The 18,559-nt window shown below is 43.3% G+C and overlaps 1 protein-coding gene across 1 annotated transcript; it reads right to left on the bottom strand.

Moving 5' to 3' along the window:
* Positions 1–1,057: 1,057 nt before the first annotated feature.
* On the bottom strand, positions 1,058–17,518 carry LOC137890752 (disintegrin and metalloproteinase domain-containing protein 12-like). Its single transcript, XM_068734950.1, has 20 exons — positions 15,476–17,518; positions 15,119–15,184; positions 14,938–15,009; positions 14,678–14,847; positions 14,517–14,601; positions 13,995–14,143; positions 13,064–13,241; positions 12,815–12,907; positions 12,513–12,708; positions 12,124–12,232; positions 11,767–11,962; positions 11,537–11,614; positions 11,169–11,280; positions 10,945–11,098; positions 8,628–8,736; positions 7,372–7,437; positions 5,848–5,895; positions 4,395–4,460; positions 3,657–3,790; positions 1,058–3,444 (listed from the first exon to the last, which is right to left on the bottom strand). Exons 1-20 carry the CDS (start codon positions 15,779–15,781, stop codon positions 3,381–3,383), a joined length of 2,451 nt encoding a protein of 816 aa, XP_068591051.1. The 5' UTR covers positions 15,782–17,518; the 3' UTR covers positions 1,058–3,380.
* Between the last annotated feature and the right edge of the window lie 1,041 nt (positions 17,519–18,559).

Genomic DNA, 18,559 nt, shown 5'->3' with positions numbered 1-18,559 from the left:
ATTCATTAAAGTACATTTAAATATGCATGTGGACATTAATCAAACTTCACATGTAACCACTGAACTCTATCATGAGCTTAAAACTACAACAGTCATGTAGCCTTATCCATTAAGCTAACGTTAGCATCTAGTTGAGCAGTGATACTTTTTACCACCTTTTACAGGTTCATTAAGATATCTGTCACTAAACACAATAAACACAATAAACACACAATATGTTGTTCCCGTTCCAGAGTTTAACCGTTAATAAAGTCTCTTATTGTGGAGGAATATCTTACCAACACCGTCAATTATCGTACTTTCTTTATGTGAAGTCAAGTTACGACACTCTGACGAGATTGGTATCTGCTGCCTGTTTCGCCAAGAAGGACTTCAAAATAAAGGACCCAAAACGTTAAAAAAGACACTTACAAAATAAAAGCTGGCAGGAAGTTATTATCTGAGGTAACTTGGAAATAAAGGTTTGTAGGAAATATTCACCTTACTAACAGAACCTCTTAAGAGTCGTTTATACACACGAGTTTCACAGGGTTGCTTTCAGTTCCACACAGGACATGAACTGTGGTCTCCTGGGTGAAGGTCCTGTTTGTTTGACTCCTCCCACACGTCTATATTGGACTTTCTTTCTCTAATCAATACCAACTTTTTATCATTAAAAACCGTCACGGTGACGTTTGTGGACATTTTAAAAGCCTCAAGTTCGGCATTTTACCATCTTGTTGTTTTTTATCAACCACTGAACAGGAAGTGACCAGATCTGGACGGAGGAGGAGTGACGTAGAGACGCCGTATACATCTCTGGTAGAGACCTGTCAATCACTGTGTAGCCCCGCTCCTAAAGCGAGTCGTGTGATTGGCTGACGACTGAAGCACCTACGACACATTCAGTTGAGTTCAGCGTCTTTGACGTTCTGCAGCTGATTGAATCCATTGAAATGATGAGTGTCAAATAAAGTAGAAGTATATAAAGTATAAAATAATGTACTCTATTAGTATCAGTATTACTTTACGGGTACTGGTACTTTGAACTCAACATGTAGACGAACAAACAGTGAGATGATGTAGAAACAGTTTTATTGAGGACGTTTTCCTCTAGCAGCAAACATGGAAACAACAAGACGCTAACAGCTTGAATACTAATCAACCAACCAACCAACCAACCAATCAGCCAACCAACCAACCAACCACAATCAATCAATCAATCAACCAACCAATCAGCCAACCAACCAATCAACCAATCAGCCAACCAACCACAACCAACCAACCAATCAACCACAACCAACCAACCAACCACAATCAATCAATCAACCAACCAATCAGCCAACCAACCAACCAACCAATCAATCAACCACAATCAACCAATCAACCACAACCAATCAACCAATCAGCCAACCAACCACAACCAACCAACCAATCAACCACAACCAACCAACCAACCACAACCAATCAACCAATCAGCCAACCAACCAACCAACCAATCAACCACAACCAACCAATCAACCAACCAATCAACCACAACCAATCAACCAACCACAACCAATCAATCAATCAATCAACCAATCAACCACAACCAATCAATCAACCAATCAACCACAACCAATCAATCAACCAATCAACCACAATCAACCAATCAACCACAACCAATCAACCAATCAGCCAACCAACCACAACCAACCAACCAATCAACCACAACCAACCACAACCAATCAACCAATCAGCCAACCAACCAACCACAACCAACCAACCAATCAACCACAACCAACCAATCAACCAACCAATCAACCACAACCAATCAGCTAACCAATCAACCAATCAGCCAACCAACCAACCAATTAACCAACCAACCAACCATCAATCAATTCTTGTACATTTAAGAACGTCTTGTTTTGTTCAGTGAATCAAATGTTTTTGTATAAAATGTTTCTATTATCAAAGTTATTGTTTTGATATCTGAACTAGTAAAAGTAAAAAGGGAAATAAAAAGAGTCTCCTTCAAATTAAAAGCATCACATCAGATGAATCCTTTATATTTTTCATCCAGCTCGTCTTTGGCGTAACGTTACAAACATTCTTCTTTGTCTCAGAGAGAAATGTCAAGGTGGGTCGAAAAAATAACAAAAACCTGATCCAGCAGAAACAGACGGGGTTTACTGAGAGAAGGTTCACTTCTGGTCCAACTAGAATCTCTTCAACAGGAAGTCTGAGAGTTCAAGAATAAAGTCAAATTAATTTAGAAACATGAGTCGTAAAATAAAAAGTAAAAAATATTTTTTTACATTTTAAATAATGAATTATGAAATATGAAAAAATAAAGTGGTGACGAGAAAGAAGTCAGAATATTACAATAAAAAGCTCTTAATACTTAACGAATAAAGCCATAATATTTAGACAATGAAGTCATGTTTTCCATAAAATAAAAAAATGTTCTAAAATATTCAACTTTATTCTGAAACTCTCAGGTTGTGTCCCTGAACGCATCATAAACCTTTATACCATCATTTGATCTCAAGTCTTCAGACCGGTCCTCTTCTGGTGAAGAACTCTTTAAACCATCTGATGATGACTCAATAATAATAAACGTTGACTTCATCAGAAGAAGATTAGAAGATTAGAACTCCATGATGATGTCATCTACTCCTTTATTTATTAGTTCTACATTCTGTGGTTTTCTAAAAAATCAAGTTTGAAAGTGAAAAAATATTTCTCATGACACTCCTCAGGGAGGGTCCAGTAGGTCCAGTAGAGGGTCCACAGAGGGTCCTGTAGGTCCAGTAGAGGGTCCAGTAGAGGGTCCTATAGAGGGTTCTGTAGCAGAGGGTCCAGCAGAGGGTCCAGCAGAAGGTCCTGTAAAGGGCCCTGTAGAGGGTCCTGTAGACAGTCCTGTAGAGGGTCCACAGAGGGTCCTGTAGTAGAGGGTCCTGTAGAGAGTCCTGTAGAGGGTCCACAGAGGGTCCTGTAGTAGAGGGTCCTGTAGTAGAGGGTCCTGTAGCAGAGGTTCCTATAGAGGGTCCTGTAGAGGGTCCTATAGAGGGTCCAGTAGGTCCTGCAGAGGGCCCCAGACCACAGTTTGAGAACCCCTCTGCTACTTTTTACTGTTATCACAGGTTCGATCCTTGAGCAAGGCACTGAACCCCTGTTGGGGCGCTGAACTAATGACACCAAGACACTTCATGCAGCTGTGGGTCAGAGGTCTGAGGTCGAAAGGTCAAGTCCAGAGTGTCCCGGTGCTGCTGAGCAAGGCACGTTAACATCTATATACAGAGAGAATCAGACGACTGAGTGCAAAGTGGGTAATAAAGTCATCTTCATCTTCTTCATCTTCATCTTCTTCATGTTCTATGTGAACGTCTTCAGATTAAATGTCTCTGGAGACGAGTCAGCTAAAGAGGAGACGAGTCCACTTTGAGAGGGTCAGAGGGTCGAGAGGGAGGAAGAGGAGGTCGTCTGCAGAGAGACAATGACATGTTTATGTTTTATTATTTAGATGAAAACTTATAATATTCTGACAATAAAGTCACAATATTTAGAAAATAAATCTAAAACGTCGCAACTTTAGGACTTGCCCCCCCTCAGGGTCTGAGTCTCGTGGTAACTATTACTAGTTATTAACTAGTTATTAGCTAGTTATTAACTAGTAATTGGTGGGACGGTCGTACCTGTTGCCTCCGGCTCTGTGTTGTGGTGGTTTGGTGGCGGCGGCGTATCCGGGGTGGGGGGGGATGAGGGGATGGGTCGGGGGGGGCAGCAGGCGGGGCTTAATGGGCACCACAGGTTTGAGTGAAACAGGAACCTGAAGAGAGGATCATGGGAAATAAACAGGAAGCTCAGTGCAGCAAAGTTTATGAGTTCCTCTTCTTCCACAGATCAATGATTGACTTCATTTATTCTGATTATAAGTTATTTAAACTTTTATTCATTGTTTTTAATGTACCATCATCAAAACTCAACACTTCCTGCAACTATACTTCAAATTAAAAGCCTTTAGCAGCTGAAAAAGCTTTCCTGGCCAACTTTTATTGTGAAACATCTACAGGAAGTGATTTTCACTGATGGTACGGACAGAAAACAGCAACGTAGAGCCGAGTGTTATTAATGAATTAGTGAATAAAAACAGCAGCAGTGTTGTGAGCACAGAGTGTCACATGACTCTGCTTGTAAATGGCAAGCCCGATGCTCACTTTTGTCACTGAACGCACCACAGCTGTCGGGTATCGTGATGTCAGATCTCAGAATACGTGACCAACCAATCACAGCTCACCTGGTTCTCTGATTCAACCAGTGAAATCATCTCAATCAGGACCAACGATTCACATCCTTTTCAACATGCTGAGTGCATGAGAGCTATGTGTTAACAGCTACGTGCTAACAGCTAGCAGCTAGCAGGTGTGGTGTACCTGTCCAGGTGCGAGGGGGTCGGGGGGGAGGGGCTTGTTGGGCGGAGCCGGTCGACTCCCCAGCAGCTGGAGGGTTAGTGAGGAGGAAGAGGAAGATGAGACGAGGAAGTCAGGAGGAAAACAGAAACAACGTGCTGCGTTCATCATTAGTGCAGCATGCAGACCAAAGAGTAAACACAGGAAGAAGAATCATGCTGAAGTACTCAGATCTTTATACAGTTAAAAGTACTAATACAACAGTGTACAAATACTCTGTTACAAGTAAACCTCAACTGCATTCAAAACTTTTATTCAAGTTAATATATTTAAAGTACCAAAAGTAAAAGTACTCACGAACCCATGAATTATAAACAGGCCTCTATAAATCAATCCATTATTTATGTATCCATATATTATATAAGATCTTAAAGCATCTAGAAGGTTTCCTTTGTTTCATAAATGAGTCTTTTCATTTCCTCAAGCAAACAGAAACCTTTCGTGTTAAATTCACTGTCTTTAGTTTCAGTAGGAACATTCAGCTCCCTCATGAGGCTCAAAGCTGAACTGCAGATAGAAAAGAAAGACGAGAGATTCAAAGAAAATCTCCTGCGACCACCTGAGGGTCCCGACCCAGTGCTTGTGAACGACTGATTTACATGATATGAATGTGTTGTATTCATGTGTTCATCACTTTAATGACTTTATATTAATCTTTAATATGACATCATCATTTATTAGTTGATCAATAATCTGAAAATGTAGAGCGAAGAATATAATATTTACTCTGAGACGTAAAGAAGTATAAAGCAGTAGAAAATGGAAATACTCGAGTAATATTTGGAGGTACTTGTACTTTACTTGAGTCTATTTCCTGCTACTTTATACTTCTACTTGTCGTCTCATAGAGCTGAGAGACAAACAGGAAGTAAGAGGACAGGTTGGTGCTTTGAGTCCAAACTGTCTCTGTACTAGTACTAGTTACTAGTTAACAGTACTCTGTACTATTTAATATCACTAGTTAGCAGTACTCTGTACTAGTTACTAGTGTTAGTTACTAGTTAGCAGTACTCTGTACTATTTAATGTTACTAGTTAGCAGTACTCTGTACTAGTTACTAGTGTTAGTTATTAGTTAGCAGTACTCTGTACTATTTAATGTTACTAGTTAGCAGTACTCTGTATTAGTTAGCAGTACTCTGTACTATTTAATGTTACTAGTTAGCAGTACTCTGTACTAGTTAGCAGTACCCTGTACTATTTAATATCACTAGTTAGCAGTACTCTGTACTAGTTACTAGTGTTAGTTACTAGTTAGCAGTACTCTGTACTATTTAATGTTACTAGTTAGCAGTCTATACTAGTTACTTATACTAGTTATTAGTACTAGTAACCAGTACTCTGTACTGGTTACTAGTTAGTACCCTGACACACAGCTGGGTGTGAACACAGACAGAAACACGACAGGTAGACTGTACCTGGTCGGGGGGGTCGGGGGGCAGAGGTCTGGTGGGGGGGGCAGCTCTCTGTGTGAGGGTTAGAGCAGCAGGAATAAAAGAGTAGAAGAGCAGCAGGAATAAAAAAGCAGAAGAAGAGCAGCAGGAATACAAGAGTAGAAGAAGAGAAGCAGGAATAAAAGAGTAGAAGAAGAGCAGCAGGAATAAAAGAGTAGAAGAAGAGAAGCAGGAATAAAAGAGCAGAAGAAGAGCAGCAGGAATAAAAGAATAGAAGAAGAGAAGCAGGAATAAAAGAGCAGAAGAAGAGCAGCAGGTCAGAGACACTTAATCTGAGAGTATCATAAAGACTCTTTTGATCTCTGAACAACATAAAGTCACATTTCCTGTTTGTTCACTTCTGATCCTGACGGTACGGAGAGGTCAGAGGTCAGTGAAACACTGATTCAGGGGAACTCGTCTCTCTGTTAAACTCGAGGAGGTGAAACTAAACTACATTTAGTCATTTTTCATGTAAGGACGAGTTCAAACAATATTAGTTTTTATATTTATAAAAAGTCTTTTGTGTGAATGTGTTCCTCGACTCTGTTTCAGATCAGATCCAAAGGTTTGGATCCATGAAAACAAGTCAAACAGAAGAAGAAGAACTGGACCAGAACAACAACAACAACAACATGACAACAACACGACAACAACACAACGACGTCAAGACGACAACAACACGACAAGACGACAAGAAGACAACAACACAAGGACGACGTCAAGACGACAACAACACAACAACAAGACAACAACAACACAACGACGTCAAGACGACAACAACACAACGACGACGTCAAGACGACAACACAACGACGTCAAGACGACAACAACACAACAAGACGACAACAACGCAACAACAACACAACAACGTCAAGACGACAACAACACGACAACAAGACAACAACAACACGTCAAGATGACAACAAGACAACAACAACAACACGACAACAACACGACAACAACACAACGACGTCAAGACAACAAGACGACAACACAACAACAAGACGACAACACAACAACAACAAGACGACGACAACATGACAAGACGACAACACAACGACAAGACGACAACAACATGACAAGACGACAACAACAAGACGACAACACAACGACAAGACGACAACAACACAACAACACGACAACACGACAACAAGACAACAACTAGACAACAACTAGACGACAACAACACGACGACAAGACGACGACAACAACAAGACGACAACACAACGACAAGACGACAACTACAAGACGACAACAACACGACACAACAAGATGACAACAACACGACAACAAGACAACAAGACGACAACAACACAACAACTAGACGACAACACAACGACAACAAGACGACAACACAACGACAAGGCAACAACTACAAGACGACAACAACACGACAACAACACGACACAACAAGACGACAACAACACGACAACAACACGACAACAACAAGACACTGATCGATCGGATCGATCGACACAGACGTTAAGGCCTTTCGGGGGAGGTTACCTGCGGGGGTTTTAGGGCGGGGTCAGGGGGGAGTGGCTTAGTGGGAGGAGCAGGTCTGTCATGAACCTGATAGGAGAGAGAAACAGGAAGCAGAGAGACAGCTGATAGCAGGAAAAAGGTCAAAGGTCAAAACAAGCAGATGTGTTAATGTGAGCTCACAGGAAGGAAGAAAAAAAAACATCTGCAGCTGTGATGTCACTTCCTGTCACAATAAATGCTGTTTGCAGCAGGAGAGTCTGGAACCACAACTTCCAGGTTTCTGATCCAGACCTCACCTTCACTCAACAGTTTGTTCAGTGTTTAAATCCAGATGTAACGAAAAGATCTAATACATCTGTTTTTAGGGAATAGACACTAAAAACATATATATATTTATATATATATAAATATATACTATATATTTATATATAAATATATACTATATATTTATATATAAATATATATCATTAAAGGTTTTATTCTGAATATAGCCTTTTCTTGATATTCTTCAGGTTTTAGCAGCAGTCTGTGGACTTTTAAAGCAGCACATTTAGAACGTACGTCTGTGTTTCCTGTTCACGGCGTCAGAGTTTGTTCTTGTTCAGAGTCGTAAAAAGAAAAGCTTGAAGAACTCAGCGAGCAGGAAAAGTTATGTACAGGACGTATAAACGTGAGCGGCTGCATGTAAACAAGATTATTAGTGGAATATTAATTAGGGAATAGTATGCTTTTTCAGAAAAAGGGCAAAATCCAGATACAGAAAGTATGTTTTCTGTTTGTTTGTGATTAATTTCTTCAGATGTTAGTAGAAGAGGTGACGCTCAGGACAAACGTTCGGGGGGCTGACGTTACGTTTCTAGATTAACATGAAACAAATAAGTTAAAAAAACTAAACAAGAATAACCAATAAAATGAAGAGCAAACAACATAAATCAATGATGAAATAATATTAAATATTTATGTCCCATAAGGAACAAGAAGAACTTAAATGGTCGTACCTCATCTCCATAATTCAAACTATTAACTCAACATTCATCATTTAAACTAGTAAACAAACACACCAGTGCTCTTCAGTTCAACCTAAATATGTTAATCTGATGTAACTTAAACCATCTCTGTATCTCTGTACCTCTTAAAAATAATCTTCTGGATCCATATTTGAACCCCACTAATTAAAATACGCCTGCTCTTCATAGTTCATACCAACTCAAAGCTCTTTTTAATGTAACTAACTACTTTTAAATGACCTAAATGATTTCCTGACTCTGTGAGGTTACCTCTTTAGTGGGCGGAGTCAGCGGGATGTCGGTCGGGGGGTTCAGGTGGTACCTCAGAGGTCGGACCTGCTCTCCGTTACGGCCGTCCACTCGCTCCATCACCGGCGTCCTGACCAAAGAAACACATCATCGGTTTCATCGTCACACATCGTTCTATAGTGATGCATTCAAGGACGCTCAGACATGTGAGAACTCACATTTCTCTAATGTGATAGTTTGTGTTATTCTGCGATGTTTTAAAGCGACATTATGGAACTATTTTATCTTAAAATATCAGCTTCAACATCATGGTGATGCTACAGAGACTCGTACTAGAAACAGTCATTAACGCTCAGAAGGTTTTGATTACTTGCTGCTAAAGTAACGCTAACCGCTAACTGTAGCTAGTTAGCTCAGTTAGCCGTGCTGCCGGGAGCTGAGAGTGGTGGTGTTGTTTACACCGCTAGACGATATTGTTCAGAAAGCAGATCTTTAAAAACTAAAACAAGTTAAAGAGGTCATTGATTTCTCTCTTTATCCGTTTTATCTTAACAAAAACTGCCTTGATTCAAGTTTCTCATCAAAAACTACATTTTACAAGATTGCATTTGAACGCATCATAATTTCTTCGCACTGTAGTATTTTTTTACTGAATAGAGCTTGAACGCATCATAATGTAACGCCATGCAACGTTAACGTTAGCGGTTAGCTCCGTTATTTATCCAAGCAGGACTGTGCTGCTCACCGGCTGCCAACAGATAATCGCTAACGTTAACTAGCATTAGCTAACATTAGCTAATTAGTAATATTGCAAATAAAAGTGTAAACTTTTGATGAACGGAGTAAAATCTTCATCTTCGTAGATAAAACAGACGTTGACGTAATTTGCAGTTTAAAAAAAGGTAACACATGTCAGTATACTCATGTGATTTTAATGATCCAGTGACCACAGCAGATCTAAAAACATCAAACGATGACGAACACGTCACACATCTCCAGTTATCACACCACATGTCACATGACAACACCACGAGTTCAGGGCCCGCTCTGCAGTGGGAACTATCAGGTCTCTCTCACATGTAGAGATGTGTCCTCCAATTAGAAACACAAACTGAACTTCAGACTTAAAGCTGCAGCTCCGTGGTCTCTCTCTTCTGTTGTCTCCACATGGCTCTCAACATGGCGACAGCTGAGACTCTATTCTCAGGTAGACATCACTCCGCTCATCTTTACATAACTAACAACTGTGTTCATGTATGTATGACTGTATTAACACTCTGAAGGTCCTGTAGAGACCCTTTAAGCTTTGAGGACTTCATTACCCAGAATCCTCTCTGACCCGGCTGACGTTTCACCACACAGCTGTCTCACGATGCAGATGATTAGCTTGATTTCTGGTTTGTGACGAGGCTGACTGAGTGAGACTGGCTGGAGGGATCTGGATCCGTGCAGCTTTAAGGTCTGAGGTGGATTTCCTCTGCAGGTGTGATCAGGTCTGAGGGGATCGTCAGCGAGGTGAAGATTTAAACCAGGTATAACATGTATGTAGAGCTAACGTTAGCATCATTAGCTCGTCTCTCAGCTCCTCCAGGACGTGCTGAGATGTTAAACGTGAAGCTGCTTCAATCAGAGGAGGAGACCTCTGTGGGTAAAACCTCCTGGACCACGAAGACAACAACTCCCATGATCCTCTGCTGCTACAACACGTCAACAAACCGCGTGCTTTGGCAGAAAATTAAATATTGTACCTTTGAATCTGTCGGACAGTAAAAGCTTCACCTCTCTGACTCTACGGGGACAGACTACAGATCAGGACCCAGCAGGTCCCAGCAGGACCAGAAGGACCTGTAGTACCTGGAGACGTGGAGGGGGTCTAACTCCAGACCCAACATCTCCAAGTGAGTCACACTGCATCATGGGTAAGAAGACAAACCAGACTCAAACCAGTGTTTAAGGGTAAATATTTAAACTGTTAAAAACACATATTCAGCTTTGTTTAAGTATTTGTCAACAACCATATAAAAAGGTGCAAAAATAATAATTATAATAATTATTATAATTATTATTTTATGAAAACAAAATTGCAGGAAAAGTGTCAAAATGTTTCAATAAAAAGTCATAACTTTAACAAAATATAGTTAGATTTTTCTAAATAAAAACTATACGTGTTATAAATCATGTATTAATGTTTTATGACTCTTTATGAATGAACAGATTAATGTTGAAACTATTTTAGAAAACATATTTTCATCTAAAACTCAACATGATGAAATAACACACACACACACACACACACACACACACACACACACACACACACACACACACTCAGCGTTACCGGTTGTGCTGTCGAGCTTTATGAAGCGGGCTGTCGGGTCCTAAACACAGGAACCTCCGGCGGAAGCGAGGGAAGCGCAGGGCGAGGAAGAGGAGCACCACGGGCAGGACGAAGAGGAAGATGACGAGCAGAGCCACTCGGACCGGGTCGGACTCTGAACAGAGAGCACAGCGTGAGGCGGACTCGCAGCAGAACGCGGCTCGGTCGGTCGGTCGGTGACGTACCTCCAGCGGCTCGGGCCGGTCCGCTGTCCACGCTGCCCCCGTGACCCGAGTACCTGCAGTCAGGTGGAGCCCAGCCCACCGCACAGTGACAGTTCTTGTTGCTGTTACACACCTGGAACACACACACACACACACACACACACACACACACACACACACACACACACGCTGAAGACTACAGGACCCATAATGCATTTCTCTAGAAGAGTAGTCATTTTCTCATAGACTTCTATACAACCAGAGGAGTCGCCCCCTGGTGGACACTAGAGAGAATGCAGCTTTAACACATGAAGCGTTGGCTTCACTCGGTATATAATAATAATGTGATATGAGTAGAAGTGACTCTTATGATCTGATACTCCACTCACCCCGTGACCGTTGCACTTCCTGCGACATTCATCCACCTCGAACACTGACTCGTCCTGACACTTCTGGTTCAAACACGCCTAAAAACACAAAATCACTTTCAAACATTTAACAAATTTGAGAAAGTTCTATTAAAATAGAATCTTTACAGGATCTAGATGATCAAAGATGATTCATATTCTTTCATATATTCTCCTTTGTACATCAGATTTTACAGATAAAGCCGTCTGACCTTTCCGAGGCTGCAGGCGGTGCCCTGGGCCACGGTGGCGGGGTCCGACACGTCGTCTCCCAGGTGGAAGAAGGTTCCTCTGCAGACCAGGTCGCTGTGGTTGAAGCGGACCGTGGTGGTGAGGATCTCTGCGTTGGTGCCCAGCAGGGGGCGTTCCCTCCCTCCCTGACACTGGATGCGGCCGCAGTGGACGTCACTGAAAAACAGACAGGAAGTGGTGTCAGCGGAGGCTGGGCGGGGCTTATACTTAGAGGCGTCACAGGATGTGTCGGCATGAAGACACGGACACAATAACTGTGTGTGTAATGTGTGTACTCTATGTACTGTGTGTACTCTCTGTGTACTGTGTGTACTCACGACTTTCCACAGGGGATGTAGGAGCCGTTGGTCAGCTGACCACAGTTCCCAAATTTGTTTCCTTGTTTGTTGACTGATGAGAAACAGACAGGTGGAGCGCTGGTGGCATCTGAGGACAGACAGAGAGAGACAGAGAGACAGAGAGAGAGAGAGAGAGAGAGAGAGAGAGAGAGAGAGAGAGAGAGAGAGAGAGAGAGACAGACAGACAGGTCAGTATGGTATTTACCAAAGTATATACTGGTTCAGTATTAACTAGATTAGCTGTAGTTGAACCAGTATAAACTGGTTTAGCTGAAGTTGAACCAGTATAAACTGGTTTTAGCTGTAGTTGAACCAGTATAAAGTGGTTTAGCTGTAGTTGAACCAGTATAAACTGGTTTTAGTCTTACTGGGTCCCCACAGCATCTGGCACTGGGTGTGCATGCTGGCACAGACTCCTTCGTAGCAGTAGGAGGCGTCGTCCTCACAGGGCTCCCCGTTCTGCAGGAAGACGTTGGGGGGGCAGTAAGGGGAGGAGCCTGTGCAGAACTCTGGGAGGTCGCACTCTCCAAGAGGATCACGACACACCGAACCTGCAGCCTGCAGCTGAGGAGGGAGGAGGAGCTTAGACCAATACACACGTGTGTGTAAGTGTGTGTGTGTGTGTGTGTGTGTGTGTGTGTGTGTGTGTGTGTGTGTGTGTCAGTCGGACCTTGCAGTCGTGACAGCAGATGCCGTCAGATGAACACTGAGCTCCAGAAACCAGCCGACAGGTGGAGGCGTTGCAGCAGGGGTCCTCACACTCCTGACCAATCAGAGCACAGCAACACATCAACAGGAAGAACATCACTAAGACACAAGAGTGGACCTGCGTCCTGATTGGACCGTTTCAATCATCACTGTAGAAAACTAACAGACAGACAGACAGACAGACACAGAGTCAGACAGACAGACGGCTCACCTCCACCAGCCCACAGTCACACTCCTCCCCCGTCTCCACATACAGGTTCCCACAGCGAGGTCCTCCCAGAAGACGGTCTGGTGTCGGGATGTTGAACAGACACATCCCTCCTCCATGCAGCAGGCTGACAGACAGGTCTGCAGCGCTGCAGCTGCTGAACTGCTGCCCCGGCATGAAGCTGGAGGCCACAGGGAGCGAGCATAGACCCGGGTTAGATATTCTGGTTCTGACCCGGGTTAGATATTCTGGTACTGACCCGGGTTAGATATTCTGGTACTGACCCGGTTAATATAATCTGGTACTGACACGGGTTAGATATTCTGGTACTGAACCGGGTTAGATATTCTGGTACTGACCCGGTTAATATAATCTGGTACTGAACCGGGTTTGATAATCTGGAACTGACCCGGGTTAGATATTCTGGTACTGACCCGGGTTAGATATTCTGGTACTGACCCGGTTAATATAATCTGGTACTGACCCGGGTTAGATATTCTGGTACTGACCCGGTTAATATAATCTGGTACTGACCCGGGTTAGATAATCTGGTACTGACCCGGGTTATATATTCTGGTACTGACTCGGGTTAGATAATCTGGTACTGACCCGGGTTAGATATTCTGGTACTGACCCGGTTAATATAATCTGGTACTGACACGGGTTAGATAATCTGGTACTGAACCGGGTTTGATAATCTGGTACTGACCCGGGTTATATATTCTGGTACTGACTCGGGTTAGATAATCTGGTACTGACCCGGGTTAGATAATCTGGTACTGACCCAGGTTATATATTCTGGTACTGACCCGGGTTAGATAATCTGGTACTGACCCGAGTTAGATATTCTGGTACTGACCCGGGTTAGATAATCTGGTACTGACCCAGGTTATATATTCTGGTACTGACCCGGGTTAGATATTCTGGTACTGACCCGGTAGACGGCTCCATGATACATCCTCCGAGCCGCCGTTCGTTCTGACAGGAGCAGCGTCGCTCGGCGGTGTCGTGACTCATCCCCAAGTTGTGACCGAGCTCATGAGCAACAGTGGAGGCCACGCCCAGAACACTAACCAGGTGGTCCTGAGAGACAGACAGGTGTTCAGAGAGACAGACAGGTGTTCAGAGACAGATGTTCAGAGAGACAGACAGGTGGTCAGAGCGACGGGTGTTCAGAGAGACAGACAGGTGGTCGGATGGACAAGTGTTCAGAGAGACAGACAGGTGTTCAGAGAGACAGACAAGTGTTCAGAGAGACAGACAGGTGTTCAGAGAGACAGACAAGTGTTCAGAGAGACAGACAGGTGTTCAGAGAGACAGACAGGTGTTCAGTCAGACAGTTATTCTGGTTCTGACCCGGGTTAGGTATTGTGGTTCTGGGTTTTGGGTTAAATCCACAACATCTAAACACACTGTTTCCTGTTTCTAAACTTCAAAGTAAAAGGTGCTGACTCACCACGTTGACTCCACCGGACCGGTCTCTGGAGCACATGGACGACTGAGAGGCCATCCCCACCGTGGTGCCGTCGAACGAGCCGCCCCTGAGAAACACAAAGTCAAGACCCGTCACATACCCGGACCGGATCAGAACCGGAAGCTTTTATTTTGTTAACCTACATGACGAGCTGGGCATTGTCGTGGCGGAGGCGCGGCAGCAGCTCTCTGGTCCTCCAGTCCAGGAAGTGGTTGAGGGTGTCGGTGGGACTCTTCTCCACCAGGATCTTGTCTCGGTCGCTCCAGATCTCCAGACCGGTCAGCGCCACGCGGACGTTCAGAGGACGGTAGAACTGGAGAGAAACAACAACAAACACGGCTCGAGTTCTTCTTCTTCTGCACATTTAACAAAGACGGCTTTACGGTGACGTGGAGGCTCTCACCCAGTCCACCTGATTGGCCACGTCCAGCATGCGGTAGATGATCGTCTTATTGTTCTTCTGGTAGTTCAGGAACTGGGAAAACACAGAAATAAACTTCTGTATTTTATATATATATATATATATATATATATATATATATATAGTAATAATATTCAGCTCTTTATTACAGATGATCACTGACCTCCTGGTGATCGACCACCAGCACCAGCTCGATGTATTTGGTCTCAGACAGGATGTCTCTCCTCCTCTGCACACAGAACAAATACATATAAAATATCTCATACAGGTACTGCTGATACTACCCAGAGTACTACTCAGAGTACTAACTATGACACTACTATCCAAAAACTGATCCAGAATCTAAAAGTCAGTTTAAAGTGTGATCCTTGACTTCAGAGCTCTGTGATTGGACGTTTTAATCATCACTGTAGAACAGACAGACAGGCAGACAGGTATAGAGACAGACAGACAGACAGGTATAGAGACAGACAGACAGACAGACAGGTATAGAGACAGACAGGTTCGTGGTCTGTCTCACCCGGTGTGTGTGTGTGTGTGTGGCGCTGTGGAGCGGAGGTACAGCGGTGTGTGAGACTCCACAACCTCCGGCACCGTCGCCCTCCAGAGGGGTGGTGGAGAACAGCAGGTGAACTCCTCCTTCTTCTTCACCTCCTCCTCCTCCTCCTCCGCTCCCTCCACTCCCGTCACCCTCCTCCTCCCCCCCCCTCCCCTGCTGGTGGGGGTGCAGGTCCTCCTGAGGCTGCAGCTCAAAGCTCAGCGTGGAGTTGAAGGCGATGAGGCCGCTGCAGGAGGAGACACAGGAAGAGTCAGATATCATGAGCATCGAACAGGTGACGTCTTCTGATGACGTCAGCAGACAGGACGTGATGTCAGGGACAGGACGTGATGTTAGGAGACAGGAAGTGATGTCAGGGACAGGATGTGATGTTAGGAGACAGGACGTGATGTCAGGGACAGGACGTGATGTCAGGAGACAGGACGTGATGTCAAAAGACAGGACGTGATGTCAAAAGACAGGACGTGATGTCAGGGACAGGACGTGATGTTAGGAGACAGGACGTGATGTCAGGGACAGGACGTGATGTCAGGAGACAGGACGTGATGTCAAAAGACAGGACGTGATGTTAGGAGACAGGACGTGATGTCAGGGACAGGACGTGATGTCAGGGACAGGACGTGATGTCAAAAGACAGGACGTGATGTCAAAAGACAGGACGTGATGTCAGCAGACAGGACGTGATGTCAAAAGACAGGACGTGATGTTAGGAGACAGGACGTGATGTCAGGGACAGGACGTGATGTCAGGGACAGGACGTGATGTCAAAAGACAGGACGTGATGTCAGCAGACAGGACGTGATGTCAAAAGACAGGACGTGATGTCAAAAGACAGGACGTGATGTTAGGAGACAGGACGTGATGTCAGGGACAGGACGTGATGTCAAAAGACAGGACGTGATGTCAGCAGACAGGACGTGATGTCAGCAGACAGGAAGTAAAGCACATGATGCATAACGAGAGAGAAGATTCACTCTGAGTGATTACAATAAGTGTTGGAAAGTAAATTTGTACTTTTATTCCTTTTACTGTACTGTGTATGTACTTGTACTTCACTTGAATATTTGTATCTCATGCCACATCAGTAATAATGTTAATGTATGTAAGTAATTATGTAAATAAAGGTTTTATAGTTTTTTAAAGTTTGCTCTCAATAACCAGATTAAGCTAACGTTCCTAATCCTCCGTGTGTTGATGTGGTTCACAGAGGTCTCTGTGTAGTCCACAGAAGTGGACCAGGTCCTCTTCACGTGAGCCTGTACACACTGACCCTGCTGAGGCCTCCTGAGGCTGTGAGCCGCTAGAGGCGGGGGGTCAGAGCTGATCCGGATCGGTTTAACCTGCAGAGGAACGCTGACGTCGTCGCGTTTATTTCTGCTGAGTGCAGCACAGAAACACAAAGACCTGGACCTCAGGAGATCCCGGACTCTGTACAAACCGGATCGGAGGTTCTTTAGGTTTTAAGAGATTTTCTTTCTCGTCGTGATGTAACCTGCTGCGAGTGTTTCGCTCTGTGATCAGATGAGGACACGTTTGTGTAGTGTTTGTGTATTTCTCAGGTTCAACTTCTAACGCTGCAAACAACAACTTAACGATACGTTTCTACAAACTCACTATCGGATGAAACATGGCGACGCCCACTTATGAAGGACGGCACTTCAACGTGTTCCTATTATAAATAATGTTATTATAAATAATGTCCTTTATTTCATGGTCTGGGTGAATACTGGATTCTGATTGGCTGCAGGGTGTCCATTAATTCCTGATACTTTTTGTTACTGACTTTGAATGTTGCTAGCATAACGTTAGCTTTATGTTAGCATAATGTTAGCTTTCAGTTCGCTTTATGTGAGCATGACGTCAGCTTTCAGTTAGCATAATGTTCGCATAATGTTAGCTTTTTCTTAGCATAACGTTAGCTTTATGTTAGACCGGAGTATGGAGCAGGTGCTCAGAGCCCCTCTGGACTGAGGGTATTAGTACTAGGTGTGTGTATTAGTACAAGATGTGTGTATTAGTACTAGGTGTGTGTATTAGTACTAGGTGTGTGTATTAGTACAAGGTGTGTGTATTAGTACTAGGTGTGTGTATTAGTACTAGGTGTGTGTATTAGTACAAGGTGTGTGTATTAGTACAAGGTGTGTGTATTAGTACTAAGTGTGTGTATTAGTACTAGGTGTGTGTATTAGTACAAGGTGTGTGTATTAGTACTAGGTGTGTGTATTAGTACTAGGTGTGTGTATTAGTACAAGGTGTGTGTATTAGTACTAAGTGTGTGTATTAGTACAAGGTGTGTGTATTAGTACTAGGTGTGTGTATTAGTACAAGGTGTGTGTATTAGTACTAAGTGTGTGTATTAGTACAAGGTGTGTGTATTAGTACAAGGTGTGTGTATTAGTACTAGGTGTGTGTATTAGTACAAGGTGTGTGTATTAGTACTAGGTGTGAGTATTAGTACTAGGTGTGTGTATTAGTACAAGGTGTGTGTATTAGTACAAGGTGTGTGTATTAGTACTAGGTGTGTGTATTAGTACAAGGTGTGTGTATTAGTACAAGGTGTGTGTATTAGTACTAGGTGTGTGTATTAGTACAAGGTGTGTGTATTAGTACTAAGTGTGTGTATTAGTACAAGGTGTGTGTATTAGTACTAGGTGTGTGTATTACTACAAGGTGTGTGTATTAGTACTAGGTGTGTGTATTAGTACTAGGTGTGTGTATTAGGACAAGGTGTGTGTATTAGTACAAGGTGTGTGTATTAGTACTAGGTGTGTGTATTAGTACAAGGTGTGTGTATTAGTACAAGGTGTGTGTATTAGTACTAGGTGTGTGTATTACTACAAGGTGTGTGTATTAGTACAAGGTGTGTGTATTAGTACTAGGTGTGTGTATTAGTACAAGGTGTGTGTATTAGTACTAAGTGTGTGTATTAGTACAAGGTGTGTGTATTAGTACAAGGTGTGTGTATTAGTACAAGGTGTGTGTATTAGTACTAGGTGTGTGTATTAGTACTAGGTGTGTGTATTAGGTGACAAGGTGTGTGTATTA

Source organism: Cebidichthys violaceus, unplaced genomic scaffold (genome assembly GCF_023349555.1).
Source record: "Cebidichthys violaceus isolate CVI_PGR_0920_01 unplaced genomic scaffold, fCebVio1.0.p SCAF_684, whole genome shotgun sequence".
NCBI lineage: Eukaryota > Metazoa > Chordata > Actinopteri > Perciformes > Stichaeidae > Cebidichthys > Cebidichthys violaceus.
Note: the sequence above shows the minus strand (reverse complement) of the source record. Positions and strands in the feature narration are given on the sequence as shown.